We start from the raw sequence: 23439 nt of genomic DNA on the forward strand, positions 1-23439 counted from the left end.
TTTATTGATCAGAGTATTCAGTACAGGAGTTGGGAGGTCATGTTGCGGCTGTACAGGACATTGGTTAGGCCACTATTCTGATCTCCTTCCGATCGAAAAGATGTTGTGAAACTTGAAAGGGTTCAGAAAAGATTTACAAGGATGTTCCCAGGGTTGGAGGATTTGAGCTACAGGGAGAGGCTGAACAGGCTGTTTTCCCTGGAGCGTCGGAGGCTGAGGGGTGACCTTATAGAGGTTTACAAAATTACGCGGAGCATGGATAGGATAAATAGGCAAAGTCTTTTCCCTGGGGTGGGGGAGTCCAGAACTAGAGGGCATAGGTTTAGGGTGAGACGGGAAAGATATAAAAGAGACCTAAGGGGCAACTTTTTCATGCAGAGGGTGGTATGTGTGTGGAATGAGCTGCCAGAAGATGTGGTGGAGGCTGGTACAATTGTAACATTTAAGGGGCATTTGGATGGGTATATGAATAGGAAGGGTTTGGAGGGATATGGGCCGGGTGCTGGCAGGTGGGACTAGATTGGGTTGGGATATCTGGTCGGCATGGACGGGTTGGACCAAATGGTCTGTTTTAATGTTGTACATCTCTATGACTCTATGACTCTAATTAAAAGAAAATAGTAACTCCCAAGCTGCCTTCTTTCCTTTGTTCTGGAATTGCATATATGTTGTGGGATGACCACAGTTAGAAGCATTATAACAGATCAAGGTGTAAGATTCAAATCCCATCATAATAGTTGGCAGAATTTAATTCAGTAAATAAATCTGATATTAGCAGTAATATCTCAGTAATAATGACCACTATCATCAATTTTTGTCAAACGTATATGGTTCACTAATGAATAAGGAAATGAAATCTGCCATCCTTAGCTAGTCTGATCTATGTGTGGCTCGAGGTCCACATCAATTTGATTAACTCTTAACTATGTTTGGGTCGGTGCTGACTGGATGGGCAGGATGGCTTGCTTTCATACTATTGGGATTCTATGACTCTATGATTTTACGCCTCCAACGGCCCAGCAACCCACTCAGTTCAAGGGAATTAGGAATGGACAATAAATGTTGGCCTTACTAGCAGTGTTCCCCTTTATTTCCTTCTGTACTGACCTCCAAGGTCTGTGTGTGGCAGTGACTTCTAGAAGCCAACGTTAATGTTGCGCATGTTGTTAACACATCGATCGCTGTGCACGGACCCTCAGAGCAGCTGTGTGCGTGCACAGCTTAGAAGCAATGTTGCTCACCCCAGTGAGGTATACCAACCAAATATCCCAACCCAATCTAGTCCCACCTGCCAGCACCCGGCCCATATCCCTCCAAACCCTTCCTATTCATAGACCCATCCAGATGCCTTTTAAACGTTGCAACTGTACTAGCCTCCACCACTTCCTCTGCCAGCCCATTCCACACATGCACCACCCTCGGCATGAAAACGTTGCCCCTTAGTTCTCTTTTGCGTCTTTCCCTTCTCACCCTAAACCTATGCCCTCTAGTTCTGGACTCCTCCATCCCAGGGAAAAGACCTTGTCTATTTACCCTCTCCATGCCCCTCATGATTTTATAAATCTCTCTAAGGTCATCCCTCAGCCTCCAACGCTCCAGGGAAAACAGCCCTAGATTATTCACCCTCTCCCTATAGCTCAAATCCTCCAACCCTGGCAACATCCTTGTAAATCTTTTCTCGACAATGCAATTTTGTCAGTGTGGCTTAGAAGCCAAGTCAAATAAGAAATATGACATGATATATTTATTTTGGCAAGCTGACAATTGTATTCTCTTAAATTAATTTATTATGTAAACATGATTTTAGGCTATTCAGACATCACAGTGTAACACTAAATGTAATTTCCAACTGAAATCAACATCTCCTTTGTGCTTATTTTCATAGGCCTCCATAACAATACTCTCAATGTTTACTAAGGACTGGCTATAGAACATAGAACATACAACAGTACAGCACAGCACAGCCGTTCAACCCTCGATGTTGTGCCGACCTTTTATCCTACTCTAAGATCAAACTAACCAACATACCCTTCATTGTACTGTCATCCATATGCCAATCCAAGAGTTGTTTAAATCCCTAATGTATCTGATCTACTACCACCGCTGGCAGTGCATTCCATGCACCCACCACTCTCTGTGTAAAGAACCAACCTCTGACATCACCCTTAAATCTTCCTCCAATCACCTTAAAATTATGTCCCCTTGTGATAGCTATTTCTACCCTTGGAGAAAGTCTCTGACTATTCACTCTGCCTATGCCTCTCATCATCTTGTACACCTCTAACAAGTCATCTCTCATCCTCTTCGCTCCAATGAGAAAAACCCTAGCTCCCTCAACCTTTCTTCATAAGACATGCCCTCCAGTCTAGGCAGCATCCTGGTAAATTTCCTCTGCACCCTCTCTAAAGCTTCCACATTCTTCCTATAATGAGGTAACAAGAACTGAACACAATATTCCAATTGTAGTCTAAACTGGACTCTGTAGAGCTGCAGCATAACCTCACAGCTCTTAACCCAATTCCCCCTGCTAGTGAACATCCAACAACATTGAAGAATGCATTATAAAAATACCCAAAGAATTGCAGAACAAAACCAGAAATTTATGGAGGAAGTCGGCAGGTCTGGCAGCATCTATGGAAAGAAAGCAGAGTTAATATTTCGGGTTTAATGATCCTTCTTCAGAACTGTTTTTTTGAAGGCAGGAGTAAATAATGGAGATGGTAGCCAGAAAGAGCGAACATAGCATTTGAGTAGACAAAGGACTAGGTAGAGATCAGCCTGGGAAAATCACTCACTGTTAATGGGGAATATTAATAACTAACAATGGGCGACAGCCCATTAGATAAAAAGGTCTGGTGTGTGGGGGTTAGGGAAAGGACATGGGAGAATGAGTTCAAGCCGTAAAATTATTGAACTTGGCATTGATCCTGAAGACTGCTGAGTCCTCAAGCAGAAAATGAGGTGCTGTTCTTCTAGCTTGTACAGAGCTTCGCTGGAGCTTGTCTGAGACAGAGATGTTGACCAGGGAACAAGGTGGTGTGTTGAAGTGGTAGGCAACAGAAATTTCGCGGTCATTTTTATTGACAGAACATAGGTCTCCTGCAAACTGGTCACCCAATCTGTGTTTTGTGTAAAAGAGACCACATTGAGAGCGGCAAATGTAATAGACTGGATTGAGAAAAATGCAGGTGAATTGCTGCTGCAGCTGGAAGGGGTATATGGGACCTTAGATTGTGGGGAAGGAGAAAGTATATGGACAGCTGTTACCCCTTCTGTGATTGCAAGGGAAGATGGTGTGAAGGTGAAGGAATGCATTGGGAGTAAAGGCAGAATGCTGACAAGGGAGGGGAGGGAATATGCACCTGGAGGTGGCATCCCTCTGGTGGTGGCAGGAATGTCAGCTGATGATCCTTTGAATATTGATGTTGTGGAGGCTTCTAAGTAAGTACCGGGGGTGTCTGTCGGTGTTGGGGAGGGAAGAGAGGTGTTGAGGGCCGAAGTCGGGCTGAGGGCAGTGTCAACCACATATTGAGGAAAAGGTGGACATTTTGGAAATCCACTTGTCAAAATTGACATCGTCAGAACAGAGGCGATGGAGACGGAGAAACTGGGAGAATGGAATAGAGTCGACACAGGAAGCAAGGTGTGAAGATGCATAATCAAGGTAACAGGGGGAGTTGATGATTTTGTAGTGGATATCGGTGACCAGCCTAACCCCAGAAATGGAAACAGAGATATCAAGGAAGTGAAGGAGTCAGACATGGACCAGATGAAGGTGAGGGTAGGGTGGAAATTCAAAGCAAAAATTCCGGATGAGAGAGGGAAGCAGCACTGAATATTTCATCAATGTTCTGGAGAAAGTGTTCTGGAATAGGCCTGGAACAAAGAATGGTCTACACACCCCTAAAGAGACGTATATAACTAGGGCCCATGAGGGTACCAATGGTCACACGTTTGATCTGAAGAAAGAGTGGAATTAATAGAGAAGTTGTTCAGGTTGAGGATGAGTTCGGCCAAGTGGGAGCAGGGTGATGGTGGATGGGGACAGTTCAAGCCTTTTTTCCTGGAAGAAGTGGAGAGCCCTGAGACCATCCTGATGGGAGATGGATGTGTAAAGGGATTGTATATCCGTGGTAAAGCAGAGGCAGCTAGAGCCCACAAACTGGAAATTCTGAAACTGACCTAAAGCATCAGAGGAATTGTGAATATAAGTGGGAAGGGGCTGGAAAAGGGGAGAAAGAATGGATTCGAGGTAGGAACTGATGGGTTCTGTGTGGTAGGAGCAGGCAGAAACAGTGGGTTTGCCCAGACAGTACTTTTTGTGGATTTTGCGAAGGTAGACACAGGCTGAGGGACTGTGAGCTTGGAGATTGTGTGGGAGAGATCACTAGATACAATGAGAATTCTGACCTTTATGGACACAATAGCCTAGTGTTCAATAGAGAGGTCATGATCTAGGGGTAGATGGGAGGAGGTGTCCAAGAGCTGGTGCTCAGCCTCACAGTGTAGAGGTCAGACAACAACAGAACCACCCTTGTCTGGTGGCAAAGTCGGGATTCAATCAGACAGCAGTTCTCAAGAAGGATCACTGAACATGAAAAGTGAACTCTGCCTTCTCTCCACAGAAACTGCCAGACCTATTCAGTGTCTCCAACATTTTTTGTATTAGAAGATTACAGAAATATATGTAGAACAGCAAAAATGGACTGCAGAGAAATATGTTTTATCAAAACTTTTGCAAACCCTGTTGAAAAGCAAATCTCCATCTGAAAGGCCTTTCCTTTTTTTAATCCATTCAGAGGATGAGGATATTATTGGCTAGGCCAGCATTATTGCCCATCCCTAATTGCCCAGAGGTAAGTTAAGAGTCAACCATGTTGCTGTAGATCTGGAGTCACCTATGGGCCAGACAAGGTAAGGATGGCAGTTTCCTTCACTAAAGGGCATTAATAAACCAGATGGGTTTTTTTTTCAACAATTGACATTAAACTCTTAATTCCAGATTTTTATTGAATCTACATTCCACTATCTGCTATAGCGGGATTCAAACTTGAGTCCCAGGCCATTACCGAGGTCTCTAGATTAATATATGTGTTCCAATCAATTATATCACTGTCGATGAAAAACTATAAAAATGAACAAGAAGCAATGCCTTTTACATGCTGGTTTGGTGAAATGAGAATATTTTGATGTATCCAGCTGTTTACCCTGTTTAATGATATCGCTGTGGCTGGATGTCTAGAGATCCTCTTGACTTGGTACCACCAGAACATCTCCTCCCTTATTGCTCAGGGAAAGATTCTGGATAAGCTAGCTCCTGGATGAAGTGGGTGGCTCACATACAGCACTCACAAGAAGATGTCAGCATGAGGATCACAAGAAATTGCTTCTCAGACCCAATCTTAACATTTCGACTGAGTTACAGGGTGTGCCTCCAAAGGCACCTCATTCATGTTGAGGGATTTAAATTCTGGAATGCCCATAGTTCTTTCTGAATACAGTTGAATGCCACCTAACTGGAATGGCTACTCAAAGCTGAGATCTCATTCCAACTGAGGAAGGCTGATGCAGTAGCTACTGCTGAGTATTACTGAGGGAATTGAGGTTGTGAGCACATCTAAAGTTTTCAATAATAAGACTGCTGTCCTCCAAGACTAAATTATCAATCTGATCCTGAAAAAGTAAACACCTATTTAGGCAAAGTAAGAAAGCTTACTTAAAACATACCATTGTAGAAAATCTGTTCTCTTGTAAATGCATGTTCTAATTTAATTTGAAAAATGAATCTTCTAATAACATACCTGTACAGCACTTAATTTTCCTAATGGACTTTCCACATGTGGTAGAGTAATCAAAGGGATCTCCATCACGTTGTCAGGCTGTAGTTTTTCATTTATCGTATTTCTTCCCTTAAAGTTATGTACCACACATGCAACCTTTTCACATGTAAAATAAAAAAAAGAAATGTAACAGTACAAATTGCAGCATTTGAGTTAAGAGATTAAATCTCTTAACTTTTTTTCTTACAAATACATCAACACGTTCAAATTAAAGAAGGCCACCACTAATTTTACTTTAATTGTGAAAAATTGTTTTTAACTGTCAATTATGAAAAATATTTTTGCCTGCCTGTTGAAATTGTAATAGCAATGAAACTATCTATGTTCATCATCATTACTCCTTTGAAATTGATAAGAATTTGTTGAGTTGGTACATGTGCAGTTAAGCACGGAACTACAAACATTATTGCAAAAGGTACTTTGCTTTTTCAAAAGGTGCACTGTTGAAATCCCATCCTACTGCAATCGGTCAAACATTACTGAACTGTTAAGCTTTAAGCTGTTAAATTCTCATCCCTACGAAGAGCTTATGCCTTATTAATAAGTTGTAACTGAATACTGATCAATGTACTAACTCATAACTCATAACTGTCACAAAACAAACTCTTTGGCCTTGAAAAATAAATGTTATATTTGTGCAAAATGATTTTTTAAAATTTCTGTTAATAATTCCAAAACTTCTACCACTTTCAAAAGTTTATTGAAATATTTCAGTTTTTAAAATATGTGTTCCAATCAATTATATCACTGTCCATGAAAAGCTATAAAAATGAATAAGAACCAATGCCTCTTACTTGCTAGTTTGGTGCTATGAAATTATTTCAATGCATCCAACTGTTTACCCTGTTAAATGATATCACTGTGGCTGGATGTCTGGAGATCCCCTTGACTTGGTACCAAATTCAAATTAACATTGGGAAATGCCACAGAGATCATTGTAGATTGATGGTGAGGTATTCAAAGGAAGTATTTATGTAGCTGTGTAGTTGTAAACTTAACAATAGGTTCAGAAGTTATAAGGAACAGAGAAATGCAAAGTTAGAATTTGGCCCTCCTTGTATCAGTTTTACAGGCAGAGTACAAAATCAAAACAGATCTATTTTCAAAACTTTACCCCATAAACTGACCTGAAACACATACAAAATCACTTAGGACACAGATAGTGCTTAGGCATCCTTGGCAGCTGCATTGGACATGCCTTAAGTCCCTAATTCTTATTGCTTATTGCTTGATTAAGGACTCTCAGTGACTGAAGTTGGTTGGTATCTGAGCTGCTATATACAGTTCTGATGTGGTTTTTGCAGTCTAACAATTCTTGCTACTAAAATGTACATTTTTAAACAAAATGTTTTTCTTCCTATGGAACTGAGAAAAATGGGAGTGTCCCTCCCATTGCCACTGCATTCCCATGAGCTATGAAAATCCATGGCCATAAGATAAAGGAGGCTTAGAGTGGCCTCTTTCCACACTCTAGGGATTCTATGGATTCTCTGGATAAGAAAAGCCCATTCATCCCGTATATATAAATTCTATCAGCATAATGGAAACATAGAGATTACCACACTTCTCTGTATATTCAAAGTTTGCATTTATACAGTAACTGAATCAATAATTTATTCTTTAGGTATTTAAGAAGTGAATTTCTTGGCAGGTTGAATATGTGCTTTGAACAGCTTTAAATGGAGAAAAAAAATTTCTGTGATTGTTATTTTGACTATTGATTAATTTCAGATTCAATTAGAGGCATTGAGATTGCTTTTAATTTTGATTAAGTGATGAGGAGAAAGTGAGGTCTGCAGATGCTGGAGATCAAAGTTGAAACTTTATTGCTGGAACAGCACAGCAGGTCAGGCAGCATCCAGGGAACAGGAGATTCGACGTTTCGGGCACAGGCCCTTCTTCAGGAATGATTAAGTGATGAGACTATAACAAATTTGTATCAATAGATCACTTGCTGAATGAAATGCAAAATTGAAAGAGTGCTCGATTCAAACTTTTCTCCCTGGGCTATATTAAGGAATCATACATTTAGCTGATTTAATTCATTCATTTACTCTTCTTAAAATTTAACAGACAGGCTTATGTTTATGATATGGTTATGTTCATGCTCTAGTGACCTTTTCTGTTGTACCAATGAGCAGCAGATTACTTAACGTATGTAGTGATCAGGTTTGATGATTATGTAGATGGGCCTCTAAGGTAAGCGGCATTACTATTGTAACCTCAGTGCTCATTCTTTAGTCTTCCAGAAAGAAGTTTGGTCCTCTTCAGCTTGAAACCCCTAGTTCATAGCCATACCATTACACCAAGTATGTCAATAAAAAATGGTTTACATTTACAGGGAAGAATGACCTTATTTTGCATCAGTACTCGAAGATCCCACATGAGACCATGATGAAACATTACAAAAATGGAAAATATTGGACATACTTGGTAAATCTGGAAGCATCTGTTGATTTTCCCCACATTTTCTGATTCTGTTTCAGATTTTCATCATCCAGAGTACTTTGATCTTGTGCTAGTTTATTTTGTAACCATTTTTTAATTTGTAGTCATAATTTGTATAATGTAGAGTTTTGCATTCAAACTTACATTTCATGGTTTAAATTCCAATACATTCAATGCAAAAGAAGGGGAGTTCCAGCATTTTGACCCAGTGATAGTGAATGAATGTCAACATGGGGCCAAAAGAAAAACTTGTTTGACCTTCTGGAATCATGAAAATTGCAACACAGAAGGAGGCTTGCCAGTGCAAGATCTAACCTAAGTTAAGTAATTTAATTTCCATGTGTCCTTTTATGATTTTCCTTTTTTTAAATGCCTATCCAACTCATTTTTAATTATTTGACCATTTCCTTCAACAATCACTTTTTTTTCTCATTCGTATGCCTTTATGATCACACATGTAAGAGAAGCTCTTCTAATTTGCCTTTTTGTTCTTATGAGGTTAAGTCTTTAACCCTTGCTACTGGTTCACTAGGTAGTGAAAACAATTTTTTACAGTTTAAGTTCTTAAACCATTTTTACATCAATAATGTTAAAAATGGCAGTAGCAAACTGAGCTTTTGCAATCCTGCAAAGTCTTCCGAGCTCACATCTGAGGACTTGTACCAAAAGTAGGAGAGTTGTTCCAAAGATTAATCAAGCAACAGCCTGATAAAGGTATGCTCACAAAAGCAATGTCCTGGACATCACCATCGGCATCCCTGCGGTGAGTAATTCACCTCCCAACTCCACTACCGATGCAGCATAAATCAAGTGTGTAATGGAATACTCTCTCCTTGCCTGCATAAGTACAGCTCCAACACTTAAAAAAGTTCAATCCCATTCAGGACACAGCAGTCGACTTGATTGGCACAGCATCTTCCACCTTCAATATTCACCTCCTCCATCACCAATGCACAGTGGCTTCCTGATAAAGGGCTTATGTCAGAAATGTCAATTATCCTGCTCCTCGGATGCTGCCTGACCTGCTGTGCTTTTCCAGCACCACACTCTCGACTCTGATCTCCAGCATCTGCAGTTATCACTTCCTCACAGTGGCTTCAGTACAAGGTTTCTACAAAATGCATCACAGCAACTCATCAAGGTTCCTTCAACAGTGCATTCCAGGTTTGTGACCTCAATCCCATAGAAATACAATAAGGTACTACCACCTGCATTTTCCCACCAAACCACACACACATCCTAACCTTGACACTATTCCTCACTCTAAACTATATTGGTAATCTTTCACTGTTGCTGGGTCAAAATCCTGGAACTCCATTCCCAATAGTGGATGTACCAACACCACATGACCTTACCACTTTCTCAAGGGCAATTCACAATTAGGAATAGCTAATAAACGTTGACGTAGACTGTGATGCCCACTTCCCATGAATTGATTTTTGAAGATCCTCCTATACTTATTTGTTCAAATAAGAAAATCGCCGTTATTATCAAGCTCATGACTCTTATACCTATATGCAAATGGTTGATATTACAGGAAAACAAAAGAAGTTCAATGTGGATTCTGCCAATTCAAAAAATCTATTTGCCCCTACTGAGATCTTCACCACGTGTTTAATAGCATTCCACTTTTTTATGTTATTCTTGATTTTAATGCAATGTTCTGAATATTTATTTCTCACAATTAATTTTTAAATCCTCTTCTAATTTAACTATAGCATAACATTCCCCTTTCTCTGTAAACTCACAGAAACAAACTCCATGGATTTGATTTGGCTCACACAAGACATGATAAAGGCTTTGCCCTAAAAGTGGAGATGGCTTCGTCTGAATGACAAGGGTCATTCTTTCGATATTTGTGATGGTTACTAGATTCAATAGGTGTATGGTTGTATTTAGGCAACAGGTACAAACTGGATATGTATTTGTAATGGTAATCCCAGTTAAATCCTATTTGCACACACAGAACATAATCAATCTCTATGGAAAAGTGGTAAGCTTAAAATTAAATAACATCATGAAAATTTTATAGATGCAAAATAATTGCTGAAACTTCAGTGTAACTGATGATTTGCACACAACTATTCCACATCAGATCTACTGATAAAAGGGCATTGAAACAAGAATAGGTTATTCAGATCAATGAGCCTGCATGAGCATTCAATTCAATCATTGGGTGTAATTTTGCCAACCCCTGAACAATGTCGGCAATGGCCAGTCAGTTCGGAAAATGAGACAAGATTTAAAAAAAGATAATTTTGATGTCAAGAGAAATAAAAGCTAAATTTTCCTTGGTGAGAACAAGACTCTCGCCAAGGAGGGGCAAGAAGTATATTTTTATGCATCTACATATCACTGTTACCTTTTCTCACCTCATTTATCCGCAGCTTCCTATTCTGCCACATGGTGGAAAGAAACGACACTTCTTCAGATGAAAGTCAGAGGTGGGTATCTGGCGATTTCTATCTTGGACAGCCAGCACTAGATTGCCTGCACCCTGTGTCCATGGGTTTGGCATGGGATATGCACTACCCTACCATATCATCATAGAGACAAAAAAACTGACAATGCTGGATTACAAAGTAGACAAGCAGGAGGTTGGGAGAACACAGCAAGCCAGGCAGCATCAAGAGGTGGAGAAGTAAATAAATGGGATGGAGGGGGCAGGATGGTGAGGTGAGGATAGGTGAATTCAGGTAGAGGATGCGACCTGGTTGGTCAAACAACCCCCACCATCCCCTTTCTCAAATCTAAGAGGACTGTTGTCAGTCAGAGGGCACTGGTACAATAAGTGAAGGAGGTCAACCAATCTCAGTTGAGTGGGATGAACACCTTCACTTGGGCCATTCAGAGTTGGAGTTCTGCATTATTACCGTCTATTGTCAGACCTGCAGGTCCAATTCCACCAGTCCAATTATTTAATTCACTTGATCACTGGTCTCAGCACAGTTCCAGTGAATTCCCTCCCACTTGAACAGCTACCTCCTATCCCAATACAGTTGTCATTGCCACATGAGCCAAAGCCTATTCCTCCCATCCAAACTTCATGCCATTCATTTATATCCTTGGCCTTTTTTAATTCTAGCTGAAAATGTGTTGCTGGAAAAGCGCAGCAGGTCAGGCAGCATCCAAGGAGCAGGAGAATCAACGTTTCGGGCATGAGCCCTTCTTCAGGAATGAAGAAGGGCTCATGCCCGAAACGTCGATTCTCCTGCTCCTTGGATGCTGCCTGACCTACTGCGCTTTTCCAGCAACACATTTTCAGCTCTGATCTCCAGCATCTGCAGTCCTCACTTTCTCCTTTTTTAATTCTATGCTAGTTTTCCGGTAGCAAGGGTAATCATCCTGAGATTACTACTTTGAAGGTGTTGCTGTTTATTTTAGCTGCTAACTGTTCAAATTCATTCAGCAGAACCTCATTTCTCTTCCTATCTATGTCATTGGTACCAACGTGAATGACAACAACTGTGTATCACTCCAAGTTCCTCTCTAACGCTGAGAAGATAATCTTGGCATGAGGCAGGCAGTCCTTAAGGAGTCACTTTCATTGCTGCAGAGAACAGTATTTACCTCCCTTTTCATACTACCCCCTAACACTACTATGTTCTTGACCGCCCTACCACGGCTATGTTCTTGACTGGTTCCAAAATGCCAGGATCAGTTCACTCGTCCTCCCAAGAGTTCCCACTCTCATCCACACAGCTTGCAATGACCTCATAACTATCGGACACTTGCAGGGACTGAGACAGTGATCCATTAAAGGGGTGCATGTATTGCTATATAACACTATACTATGTCACTTCACTCCTGCATCTTGTACCAGCAACCACATGATATGTGCTACAGCCAAATATAGTCTTCTGACATTTCAGTGAATCATGAACAAATACAATAAAGAAATTCCAGTAATGAAATTAAAATTTCCAATGCTTTTATTTAATTGATTATAATTAATTTTGGTAAATGTCAATAAGTGAAAGATTTTTCAAATAAAATACTTAAGAAATGCATTATGTCAGGCAGGATTCAAGCATTGCTCCCAGGATTGTTGGATATTTGAGGTTTGAGGTAAGGGGAGAATGTAACATTTAAATAAATTTATTTATTGTCTTAGTCTGTTTCATTATGGATTTTGGTAAATTAGTCATTAAGAAACATGCAAATAAGCCAAGTTATTAAATGGTGTTTTCACATGATTACAAGTGCTCTGCGCTGTAGCACTCAAAAGGCATAGGCTGTGTCTGGAGATTGCTCTGTCAAGTATATATTATATGAGTTATAACTTAAACAGAATCCACAAACCTTATTTAGAACATAGAAAAGTACAGCACAGAACAGGCCCTTTGGCCCACAATGTTGTGCCGAGGTTTAATCCTAATGTAAAATATAGTAACAACCTATGCATCCCTCAACTCACTGCTATCCATGTGTATGTCCAATAGTCACTTAAATGTCCTCAATGACTCTGCTTCCACCACCACAACTGGCAACGCATTCCGTGCATTCACAACTCTCTGCATAAAGAATCTACCTCTGACTTCTCCAAACACTGGTTATTGACTTTATTTATTCCACTCATTTAGATAACACAAGGATATTAGTACATGGTATGCAGTTGGACCACTTTTTTCTTTGAAAAAATGATAAGAAAGAAACCAGTCTTACAAATTTAAATGCCAAAAGGAAACAGCAACAAACAAAATCCAGCAACTATTGAGAATGTCCCATAGGTCGGAACATTGAATAAGGTTTCTTCACAAACTATGAGGTGGTCAGGTTCCCGCAGCAGTGAGCTGAATCAAATTTGCCCTGCCTAAAGTCTGTTTCAAATGTGAATGGTCCTTGGCAATCAGCTCCATGATGAGCAACAGAAAGTATGCCAAAATTCAAATGATGAAGAGGGAAGTGCTCTGTATTTAGGAACAATGCAGAATCAACCGAATGAACCCTAAAAGATACATCAATCCAAAACAAGAGAGGAAGGAACATTAAATACCATGCTGAAAGTACAAAAGGAACATATAAGTTAAATATAAAGTGAAGAGACAAACAAACATTAAGAGGATGGATACTTCATCCCTCATCATGAACTGGAATGCCACAGATTTCCTAACTGAGTCGACATCTTTTTTAAACAGAGGATGCAGCAATGTTCCATTGACGAGCAATTGCAGAACTGGTTAAACAAATTCTGAAGATACAGAAAGCAGTTCTTAAATAAAAAAGGATTGCATAGAGTCAATACCTTGAGCTCATCTGAAGAGGACCCAGAAATATCCCACAAATTTCTGGAAAATCTTAGAAGCCCAGTAGCAAGTAAGTATCAACTTTGAGTTCATCATTTTGAATTGACATTCTACAGACAAACGCTACAGGAAACAATAGATCAATTTGTCAGTAGAAACTGTAATAAGGACATCAAATGTCATTTATCAGAGGCTGGGCTGTCGGTTTGGACAATGGAGTTGGTGATTAGTTTATCAGCTATTGAAGTATTCTAAAAAGGCCTTTTGGAAGAAAAGAAAGATCATAGTATTCATTCAGTGGTAGCAAAAGGCAGAAACTATGAAGCCATTGCAGCTGGACTATAACACCAATGAGCATTAGATGCAGCAAACTGTACAGACGTGATAGTCAGGACACTAAAAGCAATCACGTTGCATGTAGTTCATCACAACCACTAAAAAGCTAATCTGTATTTCAAGATCGGTGCAAGCCACATAATGCAAGAGGATTCTGGGCTGTCCGATTCAATCGATCTGTCTCCAAAAACGCTACCGGAGATTACATAGAAGAACAATGAAACAAAGTACAGGTGTTGCCTTTTGGCAATAGCTGTAAAAAATATGTCACAGAGTTGCATAATTATAAGTCAATACACAAAATTCACAGCAAACCAGATTTGAATCAAATTCCATCAAGAATGAATAATTTTCCAACCAGAGGACAAATAGGCCTTCCACTTTGTGCATGTAACACATTGTATGGACAAAGTCAACAAATTAGAAACCTTTACCACAATCAAAATTATTTGTTCAAAGAAAACTAGCAAACACAAATTCAAAACCAAGATTGACACGCGAGCTAATGCAAATATCCTCTCTGTCTAACTTCTGAATAATGTGTACTGAAATTGTTGGTCAATCACACCACTTGGTAGTGGCACCAAAGTTCTCTGCCTTATTGTCATAATTGCAACAAGGACATTTGGCCATAGATTAGATAAGATGATGGGCATGTCATATGGCCTATTAACCAGATCTTAATAGAGACATTAAAAAGTGCATGAAAATGTGCAAAGAATGCCAGAGTTAACAGCCACAGCAACATAGAGAATCTCTACACCTGTACAAGATTCTGTCTGTTCCTTGGTCCAAAATAGCCATGAATGGAGACAGCTTCTGCTTTGTCTCTGATTATTTCCCCACACTTCCAGTCGTCAGAGAGGTCAAGGATACTTTACTTAAAATAGTGGACTATGGGTGTTAGTTATTTTTGCTTTAAAAAGATTAACAATGGCCAAAGAGTCCTTTTTGGAATTGTGATCTAATCCACAAGTGTGAGAGAACAGATCACTGCAAGTCCCCTGGGAGTTAGTGAAAGATTATTTATAATGCATGGTTATTCAGGGAGCAAACCTTGAAGGAATTAGTTTATTTTTGGTTTACAATAATCAATGTTTGAGTTTTAATTTTTAAAAAATCCTAGAGATTGAAAGCTTTTAGGGCTGTTATGGAAAAGACCTGACTGAGTTGGGAAGGAAATTTCTCTTCAAGAAAGGAATATAGAACAGTTCAAACACAGCTCAGTTACCTTGGTATTGAAGTTTAACTTGTGGAACTTACATACCATGGATGTTTGGTTAGAAATCAGCAGATTATTAAAAGATTGGAAAAGTCTAAACTTTGATTATTCATGTTAGAAGATGTTCACAGTTCAGAGGAAAAAATTAAAGAGAAGCAATTAACTCAAAGTTTTGATATGGAAGAATAATTTCTCTAGATTTGACTAACTGTAAACTAATAGTGTTAGAGAATAGATGAGACTTTTCTTTGCTGTTTTCTTTAAAAAATCTTTCCAACTATGTTCTATATTTAGATGGCTTGGTTTGTTTATCTTCTTTTGTGCAATAAAATTCTGTTTTGTTAAAAAAATTATGTAGCCTGTGTGCCTATATTTCAGTGAATACATCAGCTAGGATTACAAAATCTGAAAAATACCCTTCAAATTACTGCTATCTTTAAATTGAGTAATAAATGCCAACTTGACTAGATTTCAGCTGGAGATCACTGCTCAGATTCTTGGATTTAAGTATTCACACTCACTGCACAGTCTCCAAGTGTCAATTTAGGTAAGTTACTTTTTACATCTGCTTAGCCTCCTGTATTTGTGCAAACTTTGAATTCCCGTAAGGTAAGTCAGCTAGGGAACTAGAACAACCTAGTAATTGGAGTGCTAAGAACTGAGGCTGTGGCCATTGGTGATGCTGAGACTATGTCTCAACATATTACCTAAGTTGAGACATAGTCCTCTCGCTGTCTCTCCCCATCTCTCCCTTGTCTCATTCTGCTTTATTATCGAAAGCTGTGCATGGTATAAAGATGAGAATCTTGCTTCCCCCAAAACAATCCTACATTCCTACCTTTCTCCTTCTCATCAGAGGGTCCAGGGACCTGGGTTCAATTCCAGTCTAGGGCAACTGGGTCTGTGTGAGTTTGCACATTCTCCTTGTGTCTGCGTGGGTTCTGTCTGGGTGCTCTGGTTTCGTCCCACAATACAAAGATGTGCAGGTCAGATGAATTGGCCATGCTAAATTGCCCACAGTGTTCAGGGATGTGTAGGTTAGGTGCATTAGTCAAGGGTAAATATAGGATAACAGAGTAGGGGAATAGGTGTGGGTGGGTTACTCTTCAGATGGTCAGTGTAGACTTGTGGGACTGAAAGGCCTATGTCCACATGTAGGGCTTCTATGATTCTATGATTCTAGATGTCCAAGAATTGTAACCTGACCAGGCAGTACCGATAGACTAAGACCTGGAAAAGTAGGGAGTAACTGATGAACAAAAAAACCTGAACACTAGTTCTCACATTCACACTCACCCTCTCAAGTATTAACAAGGTACAGACATGATTAAAGCTTAAAAAGAGTCTGCACATAATAAGACATGGATGAGTGACTTGCAGCCAGGGGAGGCAATGAATGTAGCATTGATGGCAGTTTGCTGAAAGGGTGTAGTTGCTGCAGAGGATGAGGATTTCAATATGGCAATACACAGAAGAAGACTGATAGATAAATGCAAGGTACCTTGGTGGCTCTGCCAGAAAACCCATTGTCAATATTAAGAAACATGGAAGATTCCAGCAGTAACCTGGCACAAGATATTTTGCAGAGCTTGAACTCATCTGGTCCAATGTCAAAGTTCTGACTAATTCCATAACAACACTTGTGCACTTATGAGTGCCAGTCTGCCTGTAACTCTGCCATCATGCTTCTCTCTGGCTAATCATATTTTTCAATCACTTCACCTACTTCAATGATATTACACATTCATTTTCTACACTCGAGGGAAAACACCCTTAGACAATGCAACCTGAATTTATAATTTAACCTCTAATCTCCAAAAATATTCTACGTTTAAAACATATCTTTCGTGAGGTGTGGTCATAGAAAGAAATATACACTAAGCCTATGGAAAAAAAATTGAATTCCTCAAGTAGATATTAAATTTCATAAATAAACAGCTATAATTTCAAGAACAGCAGCAAGACTGATTACATTATTAAAACCTCTTAACATTATCAATCACCCCAGGAATTGACTGTACCAGCAGATCTGAGTAGTCATGAGGTTTGGGAACTCAGCAAGAATTCATGACCATTGGCTCTGACCTCCATAATCATGAAGTACTTCGAAAGGCTGGTCATAGCCCACATCATCTCTGCCTCCTAGCCTGCCTCCATCCCCTGCAATTCACCTACTAATGTTACAGGTCCACAGCAGACCCTATATCCCTAGCCCTGCGCTCATCCCTGGAACATCTGGACAGCAAGGACACCTATGTCAGATCCTGTTGATTGACTACAGCTCCTCCTTCAACACCATTATCCCCTCCAGACTGATCTCAAAATTCTGTGACCTTGGTCTCAGCTCTGCCCTTTGCAACTGGATCCTCAGCTTCCTGACCCATAGACCGAAACCAGTGTCCAGTGAATGTAGACGACTGCACCTCCTCCATGATAACCCTCAACACTGGAGTCCCCCAAGGATGCATTCTGAACCCCCTAATGTATTCCCTGAACACCCATGACTGTGTAGTCAAATTCCGAAAGAACAGTATGTACATGTTTGCTGATGACACCACTCTAGTAGGATACTGGGTTAGAATACAGAGGTAGATAGAGAGGTGGGGGATGTGGTGCAATGATAACAGCACCTCTCTCAATGCCGGCCAAACAAAAGAACTGATCATTGACTTCAGAAAGAAAGACAGACAACAACTCCCCCTCCCCCCCAAACGGAATGGAGGTTGAGAGGATTGGGAGCATCACGTTTCTGTGAGTGACCATAACTGACAACCTATCCTCGACTTCCCAAGTAGATGCGATGGTAAAGAAGGTGCAACAATGCCTCTTCTTTAGGAGCGTAGAAAATTCAGCATTTCCATAAGGACCCTCACCAGCCTTTACAGGTGCACCATTGGAAGCATACTATCTGACTGCATAACAGTCTGGTATGGCAACTACTCAGCCCAGGACCATAAGAAACTACAGAAGGCTGCACGCACAGCACAGACCATCACGGAAGCCAACCTTCCAGCTTTGGACTGCCGCAGGAAAGCTGCCAACATCATCAAAGACCCCTTCCATCCTGGTGACGCCTTCTTACAACCTTTTCTGTCAGGTAGAAGATACGGAAGCTTGAAAATATGCACCAACAGGTTCAAGAATAGCTTCTTCCCTGCTGTTCTGAGGCTGATAAATGAACTCTGTAACTTCAAACTGTGTTGATTGTGCTTTGCGCACTTCTGTGCACTGTAACCTGTATGCCTCAGTCTGTCTCAGCACCCCATGATCTGTATGTCCTTGCTTACTATGATCTGCCTGTACTGCTCGCATGTATTTAGTTACGTGTGATAACAACAAATCCGATCAAATTCATAGTAACCACAGTTTTCAAAGCATTAGAATTCAGCTGTAATCCCCCAGAAAGAACAAACAGTGATTTTTTTTCTCTTTCAAAGCAAACTGTGTGTTATCCAACAGAATGGAGCGTGTGATGATCCTTCCTATACCTTCACCAGTAAGACATTTTTTTCAAAGAAAAATGATATTTGGATATTGTATCTCAGTCTAAAACATGATTGGAGTGTTTGTCAACACATTTTTCTTGTCTTGAATGAATTATGGTGTTTTTTCTCTTTGCCAAAAGTAATGCAATGCAAGTCAACATTTAAACAATGGTGATCAATAAATTGATTACACTACCATGTGGAACAGAGTCCTATGACTATTTACTACATTAAAACAGATCTAATTTATGATATATTATCTAATAGTGACATAAAAGGGGTTGAAATACGTGACTGTCAGAATGTCCAGATTCCTTTGCAGGCTTCCACCAGTGGTCACAAAATTCTCCAAAGGAGAGATTTTTGTTTGAATTTCTTGAAGCTGCACCAGCTCAAGAGAATAACTTGGGGATGAAAACTCATAATGGAAACCCTGGTTTTAGAAGAAGTGCATGTGTGGTTTGCACCCAGGGCTTTCCTGACCCAAAAAAAGATCAGATGGAAATGCAGTTGGGTTGGGAAGGCAAAGGAGAAGTGTTTTCTCACAAAAGCAAACTAAGTTCAGTGTTTCATGAGGTGATCCCTTCTCCTCCAGAAGAAAAGAAATTATCTTCATGACAGCGCTAAAATCCTAATCAAATTTAACAGTAGCACAGTGCATCCAGGTTAAGTCCAGTGAGCATAATAGAGTTTAGAAATGGAGAAGATATGTTCCTTTTTTATAGTAGTCATTGTTGTACTAGATAAGATTTTAATGATCCAGCCTTTAAATGAATGATTGTGGGTTAGTGGATGGTTGGATGAGTATCAATGCGTGAGTGGATCAATGAGTAGGTCAGTGAGGGTGGGTAAGGCAGGTGATGTGGGAGAGGTGGGTGAGTGGGTAAGTGGGTAGTTGCGTCCATTTGAATCAGTCAGGTTGGCAATCAGTCAAGTCAGGTGGAGTGTGTTCAGGGGAGTTGTTGGTTAAGGAGCTACTCAATCGTTAAATCAGATGTTGAACTGCCTAACATTTCTGAGGTAGGTAAATATAGGTAAATCCCAACTACCCTGTCCAGGTTTCCATCCTCAGCTTAGTGCTAAAGATATTCGCAAGGGATCCCAGGCTGAAGGGTATCAGCCCATTCCTTGTTTAAATATCCTGGGAAATTTCCAAGTATGTCTGTGTGGTAAGGTTTTGGAGGATCCTGAGGCACATCTCCCCGCATACGTCCCATCTGAGCCAATCCAGAGAGTGAAGATTTGGGCGTGTTAAAAATGTCCTAAAGCGTTAACACACACGTAATGAAAAGTTTGACAAGGAATCATTGTTGGAGGAAGAGGATAGAAATCTTTACTAAAGACAGCTTGGCTATGAGTAAATGGATTAGAATGAAACCAATGAGGAGGACAAATGTTTGAGATGAATGGTGTAGCCAACCGTGTTGAAAACTATAGAGATTGAAGGCAAGGAGGAATAACACTCTAGGTCACAGATGCTTTAATTAGGGTTATTTTGGATTATATAAAGGGCAGAAAGCTAAGTTGAAAGAATTCAAACCTGGAAGTATGAAAGCGATGTGTTTGCAGTTGTGAATTAAAGTACTCAAGAAACTTGGAAAGGATGGTTAGAGTTAGTGAGGTAGTTCATTGATCAGGGAGGTTAATAGTGTTTGCTTTTATTGAGGAGCAGGGCCATAGCAGCAGTTTTGGTTGGGCCAAGCAGAGTTGCATTGTTCGGAGCATGAACAAGACTATGCCAATGAGATGAACTGGGGATGTCTGAGAGGGAGACACATGGGAAATCTACTCAACACCTTATCTAACAATCAATAAGAAAAACATAATGCATTAGCAATTATTTCTTCAAGTCTACTCCAATAATTCTATGGTTCAGTTCATTGGGCCTCTTATTTGTGTAATAAATGTTTCTACAATTTGAGATATATTATTTTAAATAACCTATTTGGCTTTACAAATTCAGACATTAATTCAAAATTATGAAACCATTTAACCATATTTAAAAATGTCTAATTTATACATTTAATTGTATAAAATGCTAATATAAGCAAGTATTGGTCCATTCAAAATATTTCAAATATTTTTATTCATTTTATCTCATGAAGTCTGATGATATCATTATAGCTAAAAATAGGTTTTTTTTCTAATGAATGCATTTGGTGTATAATGCTGCTAGCTCAGTAGATTCTAAAAACATTGAATTACATTTTGTCTTTCATAGAAATTCAACAGGGACACAAATCTGTTCTCCCAGTGTTGAAAAACCATGCAATGTGGGCAGATAGCGGTGGATTTGGGGTAGAATCCAGGTCTGACAACGGGTGCATTAAAATGACGCAAATAGACAGGTGTGTTACAATTCCACAAATGTGAATGAAATACTTGAAAGAGCATATTTCCCACAGTTTGAGCCATAGTGTATATTGATTGCCAGAGGCACCATGCAGCTTTGGCACACAATGCTACAAAGACTATTGTGGGATGGATGAGGAGAGGCACTTAAAATTAAAATGACAGACAACGGTCAGGAAATTTCTTGGAGCTGATGTTCCTTGGCAAAGTTGGAACAGCTCTGAGAATGTCTTATTAATTTTTTCCCCCAAAATTGATCCTGCTTTATTAGCTGCAAATTTGTCTTTATCAAAAACAATAGCATCCTTCAGCTTTTAGTTACAAATGTATCTCGCACTTATGTTGCAGCTAATAACTATGAATCTGTGCCTCCTACACAAGAGATGGGAGCCACACAATGGTATTGTAAATGGCATAAGTTCTTGCCTAATTTATGGAAATATCTTTGACCTCTGGTGGGATGGTTTGTCCCACTAATACAATCATTAGGTGGGTGTCAAGTCTGCTCTGCCATAATAATAGCAGCAGAGTGGGCTAAGGAAAAACATGAGGTCAGCATTAAATGCAAAAATTAGTGCTGCCATTTGTTTTACTCACTATTGCTTCCTTAGATTTATTTGTTTAATATGAAGTCAACATCAGTATTAATGTGTTTTCCAAACTGCACCTGGCAGAGATTATACAATCTTGCAATTATTTATATTAGAGACAATGAAATCAAATTGATTCTCAAGAAGTAGGGACAATTTTACCAATAATTTAATAATAATATTTATCTGTTATGTTAAAGAATGAAATTATGCTTCTTAACATACTACAGTTCAATTTATATTAACAGATTTATGCTGTAAAGCTGAATAGTAATGGAGAGTCATTCTTTTTATTTGATTTGTTGAAGTATAGTGAGGATAAGTTAGTAAAGGTAACTCTAGTCTTACCAGACCATAGGGCTGCTCCTTCATTAGAGAGAGCAACAACAGATGCTGGTTTAACCTGAGAGTCACCACACCTTAGGTAAGGGGAGAGGTTGAGAAGAAAATTCCTTCAGAATAATCCCAACCAGTGTGGGAATTGAACCCATGCTGTTGGCATTACTCTGTGGCTGCTACATGACCTCCACAAATGACTTTTTATTTGGAAATTTATATGGGATCATTTAATGTCAATATTACTTGGTAAAAGGGGAAAATGCATGCAGTTCGAGCACTTTGCTCCACATCGCGATCATGCACATAGTCCCCAATATTTGAAGAATAACAACTCTTCAAGAGAACAAATATTCTCTCACAGCCATGTTTAGTACTTATGGTGGAAGAGAAAAATTTAAATTCTTCCTCATTTCTTAACCAATCAACACTAAAATCTATAAAGTGAAAAAAAATCATTCACATACAAATATTTTCATAGCAGTGATACCTATAAACTCTTTGTAAGAGTGTTAGCAGAGCAATCTTTGAGTCACAAAGCAAGTCAGAGACCACTTTTATCAGGAAGATCTAATACACATATAGACGATCATGCAAATTTGCATCAGTACTTCATCATTGTTTAAACACCTGATTATTTATTGTTTCCACTTGTTTTCAGAACTTGGCTGAAAATGTGTTGCTGGAAAAGCGCAGCAGGTCAGGCAGCATCCAAGGAGCAGGAGAATCGACGTTTCGGGCATAATCCCTTCTTCAGGAATGAGGAAAGTGTGTCCAGCAGGCTAAGATAAAAGGTAGGGAGGAGGGACTTGGGGGAGGGGCTTTGGAAATGTGATAGGTGGAGGGAGGTCAAGGTGAGGGTGATAGGCCGGAGTGGGGTGGGGGCGATGGAGGAGTCCAAGGACCTGCATGTCCTTGGTGGAGTGGGAGGGGGAGTTAAAGTGTTGGGCTACGGGGTGGTTGGGTTGGTTGGTCCGGGTGTCCCAGAGGTGTTCTCCGAAACGTTCCGCAAGTAGGCGGCCTGTCTCCCCAATATAGAGGAGGCCACATCGGGTGCAGTGGATGCAATAGATGATGTGTGTGGAGGTGCAGGTGAATTTGTGGCGGATATGGAAGTGTCCCTTGGGGCCTTGGAGGGAAGTAAGGGGGGAGGTGTGGGCGCAAGTTTTGCATTTTTTGCGGTTGCAGGGGAAGGTGCCGGGAGTGGAGGTTGGGTTGGTGGGGGGTGTGGACCTGACGAGGGAGTCACGGAGGGAGTGGTCTTTTCGGAATGCTGATAGGGGAGGGGAGGGAAATATATCACTGGTGGTGGGTCCGTTTGGAGGTGGCGGAAATGGCGGCGGATGATACGTTGTACATGGAGGTTGGTGGGGTGGTAGGTGATGACCAGTAGGGTTCTGTCTTGGTTGCAGTTGGAGGGGCGGGGCTCAAGGGCGGAGGAGCGGGAAGTGGATGCCCGAAACGTCGATTCTCCTGTTCCTTGGATGCTGCCTGACCTGCTGCGCTTTTCCAACAACACATTTTCAGCTCTGATCTCCAGCATCTGCAGCCCTCACTTTCTCTCTTCAGAACTTGGGCAAGGCT

At 40.2% G+C, this 23439-nt stretch overlaps 1 protein-coding gene across 4 annotated transcripts in view; it reads right to left on the reverse strand.

The window, feature by feature from the left end:
- The window catches only part of LOC122554216 (phospholipid phosphatase-related protein type 5-like), a 142288-nt gene that overhangs the window by 19594 nt on the left and 99255 nt on the right, over positions 1-23439 (reverse strand). For 2 of the 4 annotated variants that reach the window (XM_043698877.2, XM_043698876.2), the window contains exon 6: positions 5802-5936. The exons of 1 other annotated variant lie outside the window; for it this stretch is intronic. In XM_043698877.2, the coding sequence (XP_043554812.1) occupies positions 5802-5936 (135 nt within the window). Of the gene's footprint in view, positions 1-2097; positions 2632-5801; positions 5937-23439 lie in introns of those variants that run through there. One more of the 4 variants, XM_087990489.1, reaches the window with a different exon arrangement.

Source organism: Chiloscyllium plagiosum, unplaced genomic scaffold (genome assembly GCF_037043375.1).
Source record: "Chiloscyllium plagiosum isolate Xiang-an unplaced genomic scaffold, Cpla_swu_hap1 HiC_scaffold_9, whole genome shotgun sequence".
Classification (NCBI taxonomy): Eukaryota; Metazoa; Chordata; class Chondrichthyes; order Orectolobiformes; family Hemiscylliidae; genus Chiloscyllium; species Chiloscyllium plagiosum.